Genomic DNA, 20,063 nt, shown 5'->3' with positions numbered 1-20,063 from the left:
ACCCTGAGGTTGTTGTCACCACTTTATTATTGGCCAGAAATCATCAGCGACATTGCATCTTAATCCCGACACTGTGACGTATGTCAAAGATTCAATATACCCAAAACCAAGCGATTCAGTTCACTTGAACAGCAACCATCCGCAGAGCAAACGTTCGACATTCTAGCAATGAACACTATAGGTGACTTTCCTGTATACGGCTCCGCAATTAGATTTATTCAGTTGGAGATAGATCACGCTGCGCGATATGGATGGGACTTCAAATAAAATGAAACTTCTCGCGCCGTACATTTTTTGCTTCACAGCCATTTGCGCTGCAGGGAAACCAAAGAAATTCTTCTCTGATCGTGGAGTAGGGTTCACTGCAGGCAAGCTCAAGCACTTGCTAAAATACAACAATATCCACCATCCGTTGACATCCAACCAATACCCCCAATGCATTGGCATCAATGAACGTATGAATAAAACCATTCTGCTCCGACTAAAGTTAAAAATGAATGTGCAACCGCAGAAGTCCTGGGTTAAACATATTTAGGATGTTGTTCGGGAGTACAACAAGAACCCCAAACGAGGCGACCAGATATCCACAATCTACCGTATGGGATACCATATTACACACAGTTGCTAATACCAATCTGCAAAGCTTGGAACCCGCAAGGAAGATTGCAATTCGAAACATGATCGCCTACTATGAGAAGAATAAGGTGACTTACGACAAATGCTTTCTTCCGCAAGATCTTGAAGTTGGCGATCCGGTCCTCTACCAAAAATCTTGGCACCCAAAGGAAGGAAAACTGAGTTAGGTCATGGAAGAACCTTACACAATCCTTCGCAGAGTGTCTGTGGTCAACTTTGAGATTGATATCGATGTGTGATACCCTTAGGCAGAAATACCGACATCCTGCACGTTAGCAAACTTCACCGGTACTATTATACCCACATGTTGTCCCTCTCTGAAGGGGAGGAGGAAAGCGTGTGATGGTTCACGGGTGGATGGTGAACGAAGAGGATGAGGATGGTGGATAGTCCATTGACTGGCGTTCTTACGGACTCCATGACTGCTTAGTCGCACATACACACACCCATACGAGAAGCAGGTTGGAGAGGCCATACGGAACGATGACGTAGAGAAGGCGACCTGCGGCTAGATTCTCGAGAATTCAGAGGCGTGTTGGTAGAGGATGGAGGAGAGAGGGATCGGTGGAATGAAGAGCGGTAGGAGGTTCTCCGGTGGCCCGCTGCTGGACGGGCGCCTGTTCGCTCTTCGGAAGTATAACCACGTTGCTCATCCTGTTGCCGCCGTCGACAGAGCCGGGAGATATGCCCGCGCTAGCCACAGTACTAGCAAATGGGTCGAACAGGAAGTGGAGCGGAGCGGCAAGGCTGTATACGCACTGGTGGCGACAATGAAGCCACAGGGACGTAGTGGTCCGTTTGCTGAGGGGCCGCGGTGACCGCAGGAAGCGCCGCGGCGTCGGCGTATGTTGACACCTGTCGAGCGCAGGGGCCGTGGGAACACGTTAGACGCGACGCAGAGGCGTGCTCTTGCTTGAATATGTCGCGTAAGCCGGTTGGAGACGGAACGACGCCAGGTTCTGGCGCACTGTAAGAGCACCACCAGTGAAGTTACTCCCGAACGATATTCCGTATGATCGTGCGCAATTCTAGTGCTGAAGGCAAACGGAGGTCTGTGTTATTCATGCAAATCTCTGACCCGTAGCCCCTCAACAGTATCTTTTCTGTATATCGTTATTGTTTAATCGTTATTGTTCTTGGTCTTTAATTCGGTCTTTATTCCTTGTGCACTCTGATGTTTTATGTCATAACACGCCCTGTAAGGTTTCCTGCTGCCACCCCCCCCCTTACGTCATTCCCCATCGGGGTCTTTGAGGCAAAAAAATATTATTGTGCAACTTCTATGAGTTATTCAGGTCATTGAAGTCGCTTTCCAGGTTGTAGTTTTGCAGCTCTTCCTCCACATCATCTCCGCGCAGACCAGCGAAGACTGGTAGCTCAGGGTGGCGGTTGTGAATGGCCACGACGGATGGCGAAGGCTGTGCTGGGGTGGTAGTAATGGACGTTCTCGGATTGTCTTGGGCAAGCATGGCAATAGGTGGTGTGTGTGTGTGTGTGTGTGTGTGTGTGTGTGTGTGTGTGTGTGTGTGTGTCTGTGTGTGTGTGTGCGTGTGTGTGTGTGCGTGTGTGCGTGCGCGTGCGCGCGTGCGTGCGTGCGTGCGTGTGTGTGTGTGTGTGTGTGTGTGTGTGTGTGTGTGTGTGTGTGTGTGTGTGTGTGTGTGTGTGCGTGCGTGCGTGCGTGCGTGTGTGTGTGTGTGTGTGTGTGTGTGTGTGTGTGTGTGTGTGTGTGTGTGTGTGTGTGTGTGTGTGTGTGTGTGTGTGTGTGTGTGTGTGCGTGCGTGTGTGTGTGTGTGTGTGCGCGTGCGTGCGTGCGTGCGCGAGAAGTGTGTAGCAAGCGTGCGACTGCAAGCGGTCGAAAATATTTGATTCGTGTATTTGCGGTGTGCTTGGACAGCTGAATACCATAACGGGTTGAGTAGGCGATGTCGAGATTAAATAGTACACCACGCTTTCGTTGTTCAAGATAGTGTCCTTTAATATATAACACAGAACGATAAAAACGCCTAACACATACATCCAGACGGGATCCACAAACCACAATCTTCAGTGAAAGAAATGCTTATCTATCATGTAGTTTTCATTATGAATAGAGTAGTAAATTTAATTTACAGGAATAAAGTAGAATATGACAGACAAGAGTTCGTGAAGAATCGCTGGATCTCGTGTTATTCAGAGTAGGTACAGGCATGAAATGGCACCCGGCAAAACACGTTACTCGGGGATGATACTAGCCACAATCTTAAGATGGGTGTAGTGCATGTTCGAAGCGGCACACCCAACCACACCACACCGCACCACGTCATACCGTGCACTGGTCCATGTGGACGCCGCCCAGCTGACAGCTGGCTGAAGAAGGCGCGACCAAACGTGTCAGCAAAGTTCGATTCTTGCTCCGGGATCTCGTTGCAAGAGGTCATTTTTTGATCATCCCTAAGCAAAGGACTGGCTTCGCGGAACATTCGCGTGCCAAGGCTGGCTGCATGACGTATTTCTCTCTCCTAACTTTTACTTCCGAGTTTTTTATGGCTAGGATTTAGAAAATGATGTGTCCGAGATGTCGACAAAAACAATGCGCCGGAGCGGTGAACGCTGTTGGTCAAACGCTAGTCTATGACGATACGCCAGAGACTAGCGCTAGCAAAGAAAAAACAAGAAAAAGAAAACCAAATAAGAACGAAACAAACAACGAAGTTGTGTGTTTACGTCTTTATTCAACCAATATAGCATAACAACCATACAGAACTTAATAAACTGTTGAGCAATACAGCTTCGCCGGTGTTCACTCTTCATATGGTGGAAGGACTGTGAATTTCTTCCTCTATAAAGGCAAAACAGCGCATCAGATGCTTCCGGAGCCGTGCCACGCAGCAGCTCGGCGAGTGCATTAGATCCGCAGCAAGTTCCATTTCCCAGAATTGAAGTGTATGGTGCTATTAACTGCCTTTTGAAAGCCGCCTGTTGGAAATAACAAATAAAACTTCAGTGTACTGGTAGTTACAGCTTGAGTGATATTGTGAAGAAACATTTAGGAAACACTCGAAAGCAATATTTTTTGCAACTTATTTAGGAGTAACCAGCGTACGTAATGCTATCCTGCACAAAGGATGGGGGGATCTCGTTTTGTTCTCACAACTTGCCCGGATATTCTCGTTTGAGTGCCCGGATAATGGCCCAGGCTTTTGTATCAAGGTCACTTGAAGGTCACCTACAACGGGAGCTAAAAATATTTCATACTTAAAACAAAGTGAGTGACATTGGAACTATAAGAAATCTCATAGAGAGGCCTGCGAAAATCTCACTTTTTATGTAAGCTGCATATCATTATTTTATATTCGGAGCCTAGCTCGCACATTATAACTGAATTCCTATACAGAAATATCCGTGTCTTTAATCAATGTTAAAATTACAACATTGTTCCAAAGCTGTTTGTCGCGCTGTGCTGCGAACATTAACAAACGTGAATTGCTCTCTGTCACGTAGAATTGTGTAACGTAGGGTCCAGGAACCCTCGTCAGGTACTGTGCGCCATCAGCTCCAGTGCGTTTTGCTACGTACACATATCAAGAAGAAATCAATAAGAAATTCTAAATGCATACATTAGTTTACTTCTTGCATCTATGTCATGGACCATGTCTCCTTTATATCCATGTCTCCTTTAATAATGTTTCTTTAGGTGGCCGTTGCTCAGACGCTACGTCGTTCTGATGCTTAGCACAGATGGTGACGGGTTCGATCAAAAATCGCGCTGGCCACATTTCGAAGGAGGACCGGGGACGCTCATGTAGCGTACTTTGGACTCACGTTAAGGGAACCACAGGTGGTGCAAACCAACCCAGGGATCTCGATAGCACGCCATGTGTTGTCGTTGTGATGATTAACCGCGCAGCTACACACAGAAAAACACACACTCTTTACTGGCAATAGTCATTAATAAGACTCACTCCGTTGGTTTATAGCGAGTAAAAATACATTACAGTGGGTATGAGATATTTTACGGCAAATAGGGCAACGTAAAAAGTTCACAAGCCTCATATATATCTACAAACAGGTTAGTAAACAGGGATAAGGTGCCTCAGAAAGGCTGGCTTTGACGAAGATAGGTCCTCCCATCGAAACGTTGGCCAGCCTTTCTGAGGCACAAAATGGCCAGCCTTTCTGAGGCACCTTATCCCTGTTTACAAACTTTATACCACAGTGTGCTATTCCATCTGTTAGCCCCTTTCTTGATTTTGGACTACAAACAGGTTAGGCATTATACATATATAATCTGTAGAATACGCAGCATCGCTGCGGGCGTCACCTTGGTCGGGTACCTCGCGTAGTTCTCTTGAATTAGGACGCACTGAATGGAGTGCCTACAGGTATAAGGTTTCGTAAATTGCGCGGAAAGTCAGCGTTGGGACGCAGCAATTGCCGGCAATTTCAGCAAGGCTAAATCTACCTGCAGCAAACATCCTCCTCCTCCTGAGAAAACCGTTGGTATAGGTATCGGTTTGAACGTTTAAAGCTATTTTGAAGGCTGGCCTTCGTTGATGCCCCCGGTTCTGATGATTTCTGGAAATGTGGCCTCCATGAAGCGTCGCGTTTTCTCATTGTCGCCGATAAACTCTGGCCACTCGATCCCCGGTTTTCCGGTGAAGTTCACCACGTAAGGAAGCGACAGCAGTTCTCGATCAAATTCACGCACAAAGTAGATCCACGCTTTGAGCCTGCCGCCGCCATGCGAAAGCAACTCTACGTCTTCCTGCGACCTAGCGTAAAATCGCGGGTGGCGCTCGAGGTGGTCGAGGACCTCCAACATCCGGTCGTCCACTTGGTACACTTCGCCGCACACTTCCTGCACATATAACGGGAATTGTTACAAAGCAGAACCGAATGCACCAAAATAGAAAATGTGTGTCATTAAGTTAAGCCTTCTCTAACACTGTTTTCCCTCTCAGAATTGACCGGCACCGAACTGTGCTATATTGTTGGGATATAGAACACAATGTAGAGGTTTAATTTTGGTGGTGTGCGAATAGTGATGTACCCAAACTGAATCGCGTATGCAGTGCCGAATGGTTTTCTCATTGTATAGAGAAGGTTATGAGGGCCTTTCTGTCTGTCTGTCTGTCTGTCTGTCTGTCTGTCCGTCCGTCCGTCCGTCCGTCCGTCCGTCCGTCCGACCGTCCGTCCGTCCGTCCGTCCGACCGTCTGTCTGTCTGTCTGTCTGTCTGTCTGTCTGTCTGTCTGTCTGTCTGTCTGTCTGTCTGTCTGTCTGTCTGTCTGTCTGTCTGTCTGTCTGTCTGTCTGTCTGTCTGTCTGTCTGTCTGTCTGTCTGTCTGTCTGTCTGTCTGTCTGTCTGTCTGTCTGTCTGTCTGTCTGTCTGTCTGTCTGTCTGTCTGTCTGTCTGTCTGTCTGTCTGTCTGTCTGTCTGTCTGTCTGTCTGTCTGTCTGTCTGTCTGTCTGTCTGTCTGTCTGTCTGTCTGTCTGTCTGTCTGTCTGTCTGTCTGTCTGTCTGTCTGTCTGTCTGTCTGTCTGTCTGTCTGTCTGTCTGTCTGTCTGTCTGTCTGTCTGTCTGTCTGTCTGTCTGTCTGTCTGTCTGTCTGTCTGTCTGTCTGTCTGTCTGTCTGTCTGTCTGTCTGTCTGTCTGTCTGTCTGTCTGTCTGTCTGTCTGTCTGTCTGTCTGTCTGTCTGTCTGTCTGTCTGTCTGTCTGTCTGTCTGTCTGTCTGTCTGTCTGTCTGTCTGTCTGTCTGTCTGTCTGTCTGTCTGTCTGTCTGTCTGTCTGTCTGTCTGTCTGTCTGTCTGTCTGTCTGTCTGTCTGTCTGTCTGTCTGTCTGTCTGTCTGTCTGTCTGTCTGTCTGTCTGTCTGTCTGTCTGTCTGTCTGTCTGTCTGTCTGTCTGTCTGTCTGTCTGTCTGTCTGTCTGTCTGTCTGTCTGTCTGTCTGTCTGTCTGTCTGTCTGTCTGTCTGTCTGTCTGTCTGTCTGTCTGTCTGTCTGTCTGTCTGTCTGTCTGTCTGTCTGTCTGTCTGTCTGTCTGTCTGTCTGTCTGTCTGTCTGTCTGTCTGTCTGTCTGTCTGTCTGTCTGTCTGTCTGTCTGTCTGTCTGTCTGTCTGTCTGTCTGTCTGTCTGTCTGTCTGTCTGTCTGTCTGTCTGTCTGTCTGTCTGTCTGTCTGTCTGTCTGTCTGTCTGTCTGTCTGTCTGTCTGTCTGTCTGTCTGTCTGTCTGTCTGTCTGTCTGTCTGTCTGTCTGTCTGTCTGTCTGTCTGTCTGTCTGTCTGTCTGTCTGTCTGTCTGTCTGTCTGTCTGTCTGTCTGTCTGTCTGTCTGTCTGTCTGTCTGTCTGTCTGTCTGTCTGTCTGTCTGTCTGTCTGTCTGTCTGTCTGTCTGTCTGTCTGTCTGTCTGTCTGTCTGTCTGTCTGTCTGTCTGTCTGTCTGTCTGTCTGTCTGTCTGTCTGTCTGTCTGTCTGTCTGTCTGTCTGTCTGTCTGTCTTCAATGTAAAACCAAGGAAGATGTGCCAGTTCGGGAATCTTTGAATGAATGCGAGTTACTGCTGTTATCCTCTGCTGACGAGCAAATTCTGCTAGGTTTGCTGGCATTTTGACAAATACCGTATTTGCACGATTCTACCGCGCACCATTTGAATAAAAGATGTGTTCAAATTTTCATGCGCATTAGTTACAATCGTAACTAATTCAACTCAAAATCAAAAACGAAACCGATTATTACTAAAACAGAGAAAAGCGAAGTAAAAGCTAGCTAGCCACACTGCCATCGAACGCGTCGTCTGGAAAGAGCGGCGCTCGGAGACGTCGCAAAGTGGGTTTATAGTGCGTGGAACGGCCGCACGCAGACGGTGGTTGCGCCAGCCTTCAAGAAGTATAGCATTTCTAATGCATTAAGTCAAACTGAAGATGACTTTCTGTGGCCTGTAGACAGCGAAAAGGAGATGTCGTCGGACTCCGATAGCGACTAGCCGCTAAGGTTCAGTTGTGTACGTGCCTGCCTGCCTTTGTATGTTCCATAAAACCTTGTCAACGTGGTACGCGTCTACTCAGGTTTTCTTACTTGATGTGCGGGTTAGAATCGGCAGCAAGTTATTGTTTTCGATATTTGAACGGTAATGCAACGGCGCGTTACAATCGGGGGCACGACAGAATCGTCAAAGTACGGCACGTTCCATAAAAATTGACCACTCCAGAAGGTCTATTTGTAGTTCAAGCCGCCGCATTTTTGTGTCAGCGAGCGACCTCTTAATTGGCCTACACTTTCGATGCCCAACCATATATTGAAAGGAAAGCAATATATATATATATATATATATATATATATATATATATATATATATATATATATATATATATATATATATATATATAATACACGAGAAGAGCGGTGTTAATTGAGGGTCCCTATTTTTATTAATCGTATCACAAGAAGCGAACAATGACACCGCGGACAACCATAGGGGAAATTACAATTACTTTCTAATTAAATTAAAGGAAGGACAAATTAATGAAAATGAAAGTGGATGAAAAAGCAACTAGCTGCAGGTGAGAAACGATCCCACGCGTAATGCGAAGACCTGGGATCGTTCCCCACTTGCCGCAAGTTGTTCCTTCACCCACTTTTATTTACAATATTTGTCATTTCTTTCATTCAGTTCATAAGTAAAAGTAATTTCCCCTATGTTGTCTTGGTGTTTTTATTTGTTGGCTTCTTGTCATATATATACATATATGTATATTGGGTGTTCAAAGTTCAATTTTCTGGGTTAAAAAAAATGCGAGGAGGAGTATACTCTTAAACTATAAGGCAAAGTTACACCCTTTGTAGTGTATCTCTGCCACACAAGGATAATCGTCATCTGCCTCGCTTGCGTTTCCTTTCTTGAAAACGCCGCGCCCATTACTTTTCTGTCGGGAGTGCTATGTCATGGTGATAACGCTCGTGCTGTTCGTTACTGTTACTGGCATAGAGTTTCTCACTATAACACCTAGAGGGAAATCTGGCGCCACCGCCTATGGAAGTTTCTTAAGGGGGCACCGTGCCGTCATGGGAATGACGGTTTATGTGTCTGCGAGGCTCGTGTTGGCTGGTGTTGTAAGACGCTTCGTCTAAAACGTGTATATGGCTACACAGATAACGCGTTCTCAAAGTGAAATCTACATAAAATGTTTCTATTCACACATATTACATCTTTACTCACCTACAATGCATGACCAAGTGAAGAAAAGCAAGAACAGACGCAAACTGTTTCAAGGCGAGCGCAAACCTTGTCGTCTGTCCTCCAACTTTAGCGGCTCGCTGATACGTTTTACGTAACATAATCGTGCACGCAATAACAAGTTCATATATTTAAACAAAACATGTTTTTGCTTAATAATAGAACCAAAACAGCTTTTTACGTGCTGTTTTAATGCAAAATGAATCATTGTGACAGACGAACGGTGCTTGCCAAGCGCGTTTTCAAGGTGTCCTGTCTCTCCGAGAATGATGCCAATCCGAAGTCACAATATACCGGCATTCCCATGGATACCACAGCGCAGCAGCGCCACATTTCCCTCTAGGTAATGTAGTGAGAAACTCTATGGTTACTGGGAAGTACCGGGCTCGCCGCGTTAAAGAAAGGAAATGCGGACAAGACAGATGACTATTATTGTTGTGCCAAAAGGGTGTAATTTTGCTTAAGAGTCTAGGCAAAGGTACACCCTTTGGGGTGTATATCTGCCTCACAGCAATAATCATCTGCTTTGCTTGCGTTCTTGGCCAGCGAAACCAAAGAATGTCTATGCAGCCGACGTGAGACGATCCCTGTTCCTTTAAGCAATTTCTAGTAGAGCGGGTGACAAGACGCCGTGCCGCTTTAGACTTCTTATGCTCTCAGGTGCTGCGATACTGCTCTGTTTCTTTAATAATAATAGAAGCTTTGTTTGAAAAATGATTGAAATTAATGCCCTCTCACAACATAAAGCGACAGCGACAGCTGACGTACAGCACCTTATTAAACACTAAACTTTCTAGGGCACCTCGCACGTGCGTAAAGCGAATTTCCGACCCTACGTTGTCAGCACTTAGGAAACGCGGATTCATGGCACGCATTTTCTAGGTCACCTCTTTAAATTTAGAACGCGTCTACCAGTCCTCATGACAGAGCATGAAATTGTGTCACCGTAGTCAAAGTCATGTTTATTTAGCTACACACATCTCCGATTCGGGCATTACTTCAGAAGAAGTGGGTATAAAAGAACAAAAAAAACAAGTGCAGTGTAAGTCCATGGCCTACATACAAACAAAACATACAAATATTTTAGAAATTTGCTTCATATATACTATTGCTTACACAATATTAGTTTCGAGTGATTTGAAATCTTACTTCGAATTATGACAATGGCCAAGAAACCAACGGTTTAAATATGTTCGAAATGCTTGCCTTCCGCCGCAACACACCACACGAACCGCTCTCGCGTCGAGTCGACAACTCTGCGCAGCACTTCCGGGCCGCTGCTTCGACAGGTGGCAACTATTCTCATCTTCATGTCGTCTGCGGAAACGCGATCTTTCACGCAGCCCCACAAAAAGAAGTCCAGTGGATAGAGATCAGGGGATCTCGGCAGCCAAAATATCTTTCCTTTGCGGCCAATCCACTGCCGCGGAAAGATACAGTTTAACCAGTTCTTTGCAGTGGAGAAGAAATCTGGTGGGGCCTCGTCATGCTGGAACCAAACTTTCCGCAGTTCGTTGAGAGGGAGATTCGAGCGAATTTTATCGACGGCACCAGCAAGAATTTCTTGCGCATAATTTTTTCCATCGAGGTTCCCTTCGAAGAAGGGAGAGCCATCGATTCTGTCCCAAAGTATGCCACAGCATACATTTGGACCCCAGCGAATTTGGTGGTTGTGCTGCCGCAGCCAGGAAGGATTTCCTTGCGACCAGTAGTGAGCGTTGTGAATGTTCACTTTGCCATTCCTCCAACATCGAGTCTCATCAGTCCAAATCATTCTTTGTGCAAAATACTTGTCTTGGTCAGCTTTTAACAGGGCCCAATTACAAAAGTCTGCCCGTTTTTCAACATCTGCCTCACTTAGGTCCTGGTGAAGACTCACATGGTGCTGGTGAAATTCGTGCCTTTTTAGAAGGTTATACAGTATTCCCGCGCTTTTCCCGCATTGTTCAGAAATCCCTCTGATGCTTGCATTTGGCATGGCATGCACGCAGGCAAGGACATCAATTTCAAAGTCCTCATCAATGATGTTCTCCTTGAGCTGTCTTTTTTGGCGAAATGAGCCTGTCGTGCGAAAACATCTGAAAATGCTAACAAATGTTGGTTTGGATGGAAATCATCGATTCGGATGGGAGACGCGAACAGACCCATTGCTAATGAGGCACTGCGGTTCATCTCCGCCATTGATAGCACAACATAATTTTTTTTCGCCTGATTTTTCTACCGAGCATCTAAAGACTGGAGTGGTCTTCCTCTTCAAATCGCTGCCATGACCTGCTCTTCACAATTTGTTCAAGACGTAGCAACTTTTTATTTGCAGAATTGAATGCATTATAACACTTGTTCGTACATGTTGTATCCCCACCCTTTATGTAATACCCCTACTACGGGGTCTTTAGGGAAATAAAATGAAATGAAATGAATAGTAAGACGACCCAGACGGAGCTGCCATTTTTCAACGCAGAAGGTTCCAATTCAGGACTTCCTTCTTCCAACGGCCCAGTTTTAGTATAGACAATCAGTGGCAAAGGCACAGAATGGAAGCTAAGGGGTTCACTCGATGCGCTTGCAAGTCGCAAAACCGCGAAGAAAAATGAAAAAGATCGTCAGGCATACACCAATGAAGTCCACTACTCAGGCCAGTTCACAGTCGTCCTTCTATTTCGAAGCAGTTTTTCAGGTGTAGGCAATGCAGGTCCCTCAAATCACACACTTCGGACAGGTGCAGCGTCCCTGGTACACCACTGGCAACTAAGGCGCTGCACGGCAGCTGTCACCTTTGTTTCATGCTTAGCGCTTGCATGACTTTGAGCCTCCGAAATGCAAAAAAAATAAAAATAAAACCAAAGAATGTATCGTCATCCTGCACTTGATTGCTTCGAAAGTACATGTACGGTGGCACCGCGCTTTGTCGCCAACACTGCTAGTCATTGCTTCAAAGAAGAGCTCGGCCAAGCCGCCACGCAAAGTCATCCTTCGGTTTCGCTGGCCACGAACGAAAATGGTGGCCAAGAACGAAAAGTAATCACCGCCGCCGGTCACCCCACATTCTTGTTAGAGTCACACGCAACAGCTGCGTCACACTAGGGAAGGGCCTCATAGCGGGTTCCGCCGTCTTGCATGCGTAATTAGAAGGCTTGGGCTGAAATTTCAAACAAGGACATTTCGAGAAACAGGCACATTACTAAAATCGTACAACATGGAATAGTCACCATATGCGACCGCCTCTGAGTTTTCAATATAAATATACATGCTCACTGCAGTGAATAAAAAGTTAATTCTCAAATATAACTAAATACTAATATTACGACGACCACTATTCTCAGAGTTTGCGACCGCATGGCCGCATAACCTTGGTAGAAAAATGGCTTCTGTGTGCTCCGCATTTTTTTTAAAACCCGGAAAGTCTAACTTTAACACCCTGCATATATTAATGCGCGCGCGCGCCTGAGTGTGTGTGTGTGTGTGTGTGTGTGTGTGTGTGTGTGTGTGCGTGTGCGTGTGCGTGTGCGTGTGCGTGTGCGTGTGTGTGTGTGTGTGTGTAAAGGAATAATTTCTTGTAAGCACTTACGTGACCCACACCATCGCAGGGCAGTAGACACGGTAGCTCAAACGCGGATAGGAGAACCAGCGGCCATTTCTTCATCGTCCTCGCCTGGCCAACTAGTGTAGAGTAACCGTTGTCGGTGTTATTCAGGAAGTTGTGGTTCCTCTCTCCACTCTTGAGAGTTCCATAGACGAACACATAGTGCCGCATCTCTGATGCCGCTCCCGTAGTTTCCATGTTCACGTATGACCTTTCTTTGGTTTCGCCTATTTGTGGAGCCTGTATCATAAGCCACTGGCGCTTTATAACAGCTTAAAGCCACTATTTAAAATGGAATTGAATGAAATTGCATGAAACTGAGTGAATAAATGCGAGAAACGAAATGAATGTATCATTTCAACAAAAAAGCTCAAGCGGTATGCTACATGACGGCTATAACGCCTACATCGCTCGTCAACTATCTTACGCCAATTGCTCTTGCGGAAAGCATGACATATGAGGTCTGCATAGGGAATCATGGTCTGAACTCTCGATATCCTGGGATCAGCCGCGAGTGGTAGTGCCTACCGTTATTTTATTTCTTGACTAGGTGTGCGTATTAACAAGTCGCGGAAACAAAGGTATATCTATATATATATATATATATATATATATATATATATATATATATATATATATATATATATATATATATATATATATATATATATATGTAGGAGCGTAGGTAGTGTAGGGTGTAGCGTAAGGAGCGTAGGGATGTTAACCAGTGAAGGGTCCTGTTGGCTGCCTTACGCTGAGTAATATGAAAGGGGAATACAATGAAAGGAGATAGAGATAATAATAATAATATTTGGGGTTTTACATGCCAAAACCACTTTCTGATTATGAGGCACGCCGTAGTGGAGGACTCCGGAAATTTTGACCACCTGGGGTTCTTTAACGTGCACCTAAATCTAAGCACACGGGTGTTTTCGCATTTCGCCCCCATCGAAATGCGGCCGCCGTGGCCGGGATTCGATCCCGCGACCTCGTGCTCAGCAGCCCAACACCATAGCCACTGAGCAACCACGGCGGGTCAAGAGATAGAGAGCATGCACAGACGGCACTACGGAGTCAAAACTATTCGCACATGCCCGACGTTCTCAGAAACAAAAATTCAAGAATAAAGGAGTAGGAAGGAGCAGCGCACCCGAACTGTTCCTTCCTAATCCCTCATTCTGAAGCTTTTGCTTCCTCGTCCCAGTAATTACATCACTTAATGTTAAACAAACTCACACAGCAACATATTATTCTGTTTAAGGACGCTGCTGCTACGAGAAAGAAATGCCGATGCTAATTAGAGAAACTATGCAAGGCACATTACTAAGCCATCAGTTCTCCGCTAGTCTTCTCTTTAAGGAGAGTTGTTTCTTCCATAGTCACTTTACGTCATATTGCAAGGTTTCGGGGGCTGAAATATCGGCAATGCGAGAAAGTGATTGTATTATTCAGCGGGTCTTTCATAAGCGTAAATTTAACACTTAGAGAATGTGTGAGCAATTCTTACCCCACATTATATAGCAAACAATTTTTTTTTCATTCTCGAAGAGACAGAAAGGAGACAAAGAAGGAAGACTAACAAAAAGAAACTCACGAGGAAGGCGAATCGCTTAGCCTCAAATTTTTGAATATGGCGTTTTCTCCTTGGCCAAGTGACGAAGAAGAACGCACCCCAAATGCTCTGCACCAGTCTGTCACTTTCCTTAACTCGACACGAGTTTGAATCCAGCTACACAGTAAATCGGTACGCTAACTCACTGAACCAGCCCGCAAACAATTTTGCTCGATTCAACAGACATTTTTCGCTCTATAGGCAAAGCTGCGCGACATGAAATGACCCCTGAGCTACCACCTGCACATTTTCCCGTGACGTGCGTCGTCACGTGAAAACCTAATTCCAGACAACGGCGCGGTAATCCCAGCTGCAGAAAACACAGCACATCTGCACAGTTTACGCACCACAATGAGAGGGCAACAGGCGCTCTGTCCCGTTGCCCTCTTATGTTTTGCTGTGTGTTGTTTTTTGGTGGCTTAAAAGCAGGTATAATGAATCAATACCAACTTTCCCAGTAAGAAGTTGTCTCAAGCCATATTTCTAGTACAGTGGGCCCATCAATGTGTTTGTCATCTCCATGTTTCATTGAATAAAAGGCGCCGTGTCCGTTGTCCTCTTACGTGTGCTGTGTGCAGTTTTTGGGCGCCTTAAATATAGGTACAATGAATAAATACCAACTTGCCCAACAAGAAGTTCTCTCGAGCCATATTTCTAGTACAGTGGGCCCTTCTATGTCGGTGTCATCTCCATGTTTCATTGAAGGCGCTCTGTCCCGTCGTCCTCTCATGTATGCTGTGTGTTGTGTTTTTGGCGCCTTAAAAAATAGGTATAACAATCCATGCATAATATACACAGATAAACGTGCGCAGACGTTTTGCTCGCTATAGTCACTAGTGCAGCTCGATAAAAGCACGCTTTGAGCAGGAGCATAGTGTGACAATAGTGTAGACGCGTACTTCGCTTTACACTGTCAAAAATGAAGTTGGTAAATGGCGGCTAAATGGGTGCGTTTACTATTTTAGTGTATTATTCTGCCATAAATGTTAACGGCATCAGAATAAAAAGCTTCTGTGCATGCTGTCCAACTCCAACACAATTTGCATAGGTCTCCAGGCGATCGCGCTCACTTATTTCCCTGACTTCAAGTAGTTTTCTGTGTTTAAAATGGTTCTATTCTTAATACAGCCCTGTATTTGTGTCACTGGTTCAGGGATGAAACGTGAACACGTCCGCAACATTTCTGGGTGACCTTTATCTCAGGGTTCAGCTGAAGGGGAAAATTTAGCTTGAAATAACTAGTTATTATTTTCCAATGCCCATATCATTTACATTGAGACATAAAAGTCATTAAACTACGAGTGGATTTCAGCTTGATCGGATCTATTACAGAGATGCAGGGCTGGTGCACCGCATTTTCGGGGCTGGTGCTTGTATTTATTTCTTCGCATGTCAAAGACTACACCTTCTTACAAGCAGTGTACTGCCACGGAGCTAGTAAACCGGTAAGTCCTGCCGCTACTAGAGAGAAAGGCTTCTTAGACGTTTCTGCAATGTAACTACTAAGCCATTTCTACCTCGCCTGGCCGTGCGCTATTATGCTGGGAATTTGACACTGAATCCAAAATTTAGAAGAACTGTAGTTTTGTTCGTTATGTTGGAATTAACAGCTATGCGCGACGTTGTAGCACTTATATATGCGGACAATAGGCAATAGAAATATCCATCGAATGCTTTACTTATTTATCCAAATATATAAATGCTCACCGGTGCCACAAGTGCTTCCACAAACAAGGGCAATAAATATTCTTGAAGTTGCTTGTAGAGCACGTGACGCGTATAACCTTTGGCATTGCTCCGCATATGTGTTGTTGTTTGTCCCTGCCTGGTCTAGTGCATTGAAACCTGCAATAATTGTGCCATAATGTGCCTGGTAAGCCCTACATAAACCAATAGCAATCTTCATATATTGAAAGGTGTGTAGTTCTCACCCGTAATCTTGGGACAAAGGAACAACAACGCAGTAGTGCAAGGGCATTTATTGTGCCTTTTATACACTAATGCCAGCTAGCTGAATTGCTATCCACAAAACATGCCGATGGGCGCGCGACAAATCGCGGCAGTCCGACTCAGCGCTATCGAATAGCGAGGGAATATGATCGCCCCATGCTGGACACCAAAGCCTGGTCGTTCGCGCATACGTTGACATGAACGGAGGCGCGTTCGAACGAGCCCTCGCGAAATGGTCTCGCAGAAGCATGGATCGGCACACGCGCGGAACGTGCGCGCCGCTTGCCGAAACCGCGCCTGAGAGGACGAGCGTACTCCCTGTTTCGCCCGACCAACCCCGCCGTTAGGTAGCGCTAGCAGCACCGCACTCACGCCATCTCTCGTAATGCGCTGCAGTCAGACAGGCCGCTGCTGGCACTAATCCACGAGGAGAAGCCGGATTATGGGAGATGCGAGACATACGGGGAAAACAACATATCAGGGGGTGCGTGAGAGCCGCGCATGCCTCCAAAGGATGCGGTTCTTCCTTTTTTTTTCTCATAAGTATTTTTTTACCCTTGTCACACGAGACATCTAATGCGATTTCCAACGAATGACATTTGTTCAGGTTAATGCCATCATCCCCGCGCGCTGTCACACGGCGAAAACTGATGTCGTTTGAAAACTATGACAACGACGACAGTGAAAAAAAGTCGAAGTTCGGGTAAGCGACATGGTAAGAATGCACGACGGGCGCGTGCACTACATCTGCAGAAGAGTACCGAGAACGACAGTCGCGTATCATCGCCGCTCTGACGTATGTACATGAGGGCTCCCAATATCCACATTGTGACCGCGTGGCGTAGGAAAACAGGCGTTTGCATTTACAACCAAGTCAATGGAAACTGGTGCTGAAACTTCGCTTGCGAACACGACTGCCACAGACACAGTAAAAAACGACCGTATAATCACTGGATTAAGAGTAGCTTTCTTTAAATATGCACTGTGATGCATTTAAACATAATTAAAGTAAGAATTAGTGAATAAGATTAACAGGTGCTCAACAGGCAGATCAACTGTTTGCTATGCTGAACGGTGGGCTCCCGGCGTCGATGATACACGATCGGTTTCAAAACGACTGCGGAAGAGTTTGGCGAACTAATTCGCTTGGAAATGTCGTTTTCAACGAATGCCATCACGTTTTACCGTGTATCGGCAAACAAAAGGAATTTTGACCAAATGTCATTGTTGTAAATAAGATTAGATTTGCCATGTGACAGGGGTATCAAATGTCGCCTGCTTTGTAGGTTAATATAGGTCTAATCATATTGCACGTGTGACCCGAATACTGTTGCTCTGCATTTCTCGAATGTATGCGAGCAGCAGCTGGCTCTGGAACGTTGCACGATGCAAAGCCTCGGGAGTTTCTAAAACATGGTGACATCTGCTGGCAGTGCTTCCTGGTTAGAGCCAAGAGAACAAGGATTGAAAGCGCACGCCCTAATGTTGCGCCTTGCATTAAGCGGATTCACGCGATCTTCCGGCTTCGTTAGGGGAGAACACAGGGAAGGAATGGTCGCTTCTGGAGGCTGTTACTTGAGTAGATTCAATTACTAGGGGAACCCTGGCACTGCGATGGTTCAAACTCCAACAGTATGACGGGCAATTCATGAATGTGCTCTGATCTTCGATCTTTGTGCTTCAGACATTCTTGTGGCTTCGTCTATTACACTTTATATTGGCCTGAATGGGCCTAAATTTCAAAGCAATTTACACGTGTTTCAATGCAGAGGGTAATAAAACTGTCTAAGTACTCATGATCGATACTAATTGCAGTGGTTCCGCTTGTTCATGTGTCCGTGGTGCGGTGATTTCAATATCGGGCTTCTGTGTTAGAGGTCCTGTCTTCGAATTCTGCAATCGAACGAATTTATTAACGTTCATTTAATTATTTACAACGCTGTGCTTTCTTAAAAATTATCACTTTGCAAGGTCACGAAGCAATTCAAAGCCAACAGGACAAATTTTAAGCAAATCCAGACACTAATCTTTCTCATGCTGGCTGAACTGCCCTGCTCGCAGCTCCCGTAGACATTATCGCCACAGTTCCTCCTACTAACTGCATGAAACTCTATGTTTATACGGGGGCAAGGGGAGAGAGTGTCCATGTTGGCGCTGACGCTCGCCTCCAAAAATCATGTGCTCACGGCACTTCAAATATTTCTGTCGCTGCTATTATTGAACCAATTTGAAAAATTCTATCGGTGGAACGCTCCTTAGCATAGAAGGAACGTAACAACTTCCAGTGTATACCCGAAATTGTGCGCTGGTGAGGGGGACCATAGGAGTGCGTCGGAAAAATAGACCATGCTCGAGCGTTCTTGATGGGCTTCAAGGCATGAGCGCTGGCAACTCCAATAAGTGCGTTGGTAAGGGCCCAAACATTGTCAATCCGGCCGTCCGTTCTGCCCTCCTCCGCCGACGTGCGGGTGGCTCTCCAGTCGAGACGGACGAGCGATCGCAACTTTCCCGTCCGCACGCCTGCTCGTCTTTCATTGGCTGGTCCGAGGCGGACGGCGTCGGACGTCGTCACTGCAAACGTGGCGCTTCCTTGAAGCGAAGTGAAGCGGAGACGCGAGGCCTAAGCTACAGCCGCGTCAGAAACAGTGTATTTTTCTCCTTCTTGTGATTTTTACTACAGTTATCTGGCACCCACGGAGATAGTCATTGAAGGCAGCAAGCCGGTGTACCCTTCCAGGCCTAATCAGTGCGTGCGATCGCCGACAGAAAGAGACGGAGCGCAGGAAGTTTGTTGTGTTTACGAGAGCACCGGAAGAAATATTTGAAGCCGTCGACTTCATGATTTTTTGTGCCATGCTTCACGCGTGCGTCGCAAACGAGAAGTCCATCACATATACGAGCATTCTGAGCAGGACACACGTTCAGTGCGCGGCGAAATAAATAGTGTCCGATCGGCCCACCTAGCGTACGCGATTGGTATCTGTTCTGTGTATTCGGATCGTTGCCGCGAAGTGATGAAATCCAGTCCTTCGCAACTTTGAGAAGTAATGATACGATCAGTAGCGATAGGTTTTAGAGCGCAGCTCTTTGGCGTCCGTTCCTGGGTTTCGCGTCGTCGTCGGCGTTGTCGTCGGCCTCGTAACCAGCTCCGCCCCCCTTTCATCCCCCCAGCGCTAGCAGCGACCGACTGATACCGCTGGATGCCGCTGACGCCGCTAGAGAGTCAGGATAACGTGACTGCATAGAACACCGTCGCCGCCATGCAGAAAGAGGAGGAAAGGGTCCCCCCCCCCTGTTCTTGTGTGGCGGATAGGGTGCTCTTCAGTTGCCGACGCGCCGGTTATTTCACGTAGGCCCCGGCACGTCGACGAATACGTGACCACCTTCCCACGGCTGGACCTGGTTCTTAGCGCTGCGGAAGCGAGGGTATCATATTGTTTGTGTCGGCATCGGCGGCGTTGTCCCTGAAACCAACTCCGCAGCTGGGGTTGACTCACTATCGGCGTCAGCGGCGTCAGTCAGTCGCTGCTATCTCTTCCCTCCTCCCTTTATCGTGTTGTCCGCTTGCTGCGCGCGCTTCTGCCCCATCGTTTGCCGCTGGGTGTACACGCCGCCCCCCTCCCCCCTCTTCCTGCGAGTCTCCGGTTGTCAAAGCGCCGACTCGAACTTAATTCCTTTCTTCGCTCCTCCTCCAATGCAACCCCTGTGCGGTGGCAATCAGAGAGCCAGATCGGTGGCGGCGGATCTGTATATGTGCACCGCCCGAGCCGAAATTGCCGCTGCCGTTCGCCACTGCGAAATTATCTGCCAGTTCTTTCTGAGCCATGAGCGAGACGACCGATGGAAGTCCTCCGTCTGCTGCTGCTGCTGCTGCTGCTGCTAAACGAGCTGCCAGAACAGAGGCCCAGCGCCGTCGCCGTCAGAATCCAGAGGTGCGTGCCGCCGAAGCAGAAGATTACCGTCGCCGCCATCGTGATGATCCAGGAGTACGGGAAATATAAAAAAAAATTCTGTGATAGCGCATACATGTGTTGCTCGATTTCTTTGCCTCAATCTATCGAAAAGGTGAAACAGCT

At 46.7% G+C, this 20,063-nt stretch overlaps 1 protein-coding gene across 1 annotated transcript; it reads right to left on the bottom strand.

Annotated features, from left to right (window-relative positions):
* Nucleotides 1-3,496: 3,496 nt before the first annotated feature.
* LOC142577890 (putative gamma-glutamylcyclotransferase CG2811) lies at nt 3,497-12,620 on the bottom strand. The gene is made up of 2 exons (XM_075687321.1): nt 12,411-12,620; nt 3,497-5,473 (listed from the first exon to the last, which is right to left on the bottom strand). Exons 1-2 carry the CDS (start codon nt 12,594-12,596, stop codon nt 5,144-5,146), a joined length of 516 nt encoding a protein of 171 aa, XP_075543436.1. The 5' UTR covers nt 12,597-12,620; the 3' UTR covers nt 3,497-5,143.
* Nucleotides 12,621-20,063: the final 7,443 nt, after the last annotated feature.

The sequence above is a fragment of the Dermacentor variabilis genome, chromosome 4, assembly GCF_050947875.1.
Source record: "Dermacentor variabilis isolate Ectoservices chromosome 4, ASM5094787v1, whole genome shotgun sequence".
Lineage (NCBI taxonomy): Eukaryota > Metazoa > Arthropoda > Arachnida > Ixodida > Ixodidae > Dermacentor > Dermacentor variabilis.
The sequence above is the reverse complement of the archived record's forward strand: the minus strand, read 5'-3'. Positions and strand labels throughout refer to the sequence as shown.

Bases quoted from the DNA above. Each gene is read 5' to 3' on its own strand.
- LOC142577890 (XM_075687321.1), bottom strand. From the start codon at position 12,596: ATGCGGCACTATGTGTTCGTCTATGGAACTCTCAAGAGTGGAGAGAGG. The intron at 5,474-12,410 runs GTAAGTGCTTAC...TTATATGTGCAG, and splicing joins CCTGCGATGGTGTGGGTCAC to GAAGTGTGCGGCGAAGTGTA.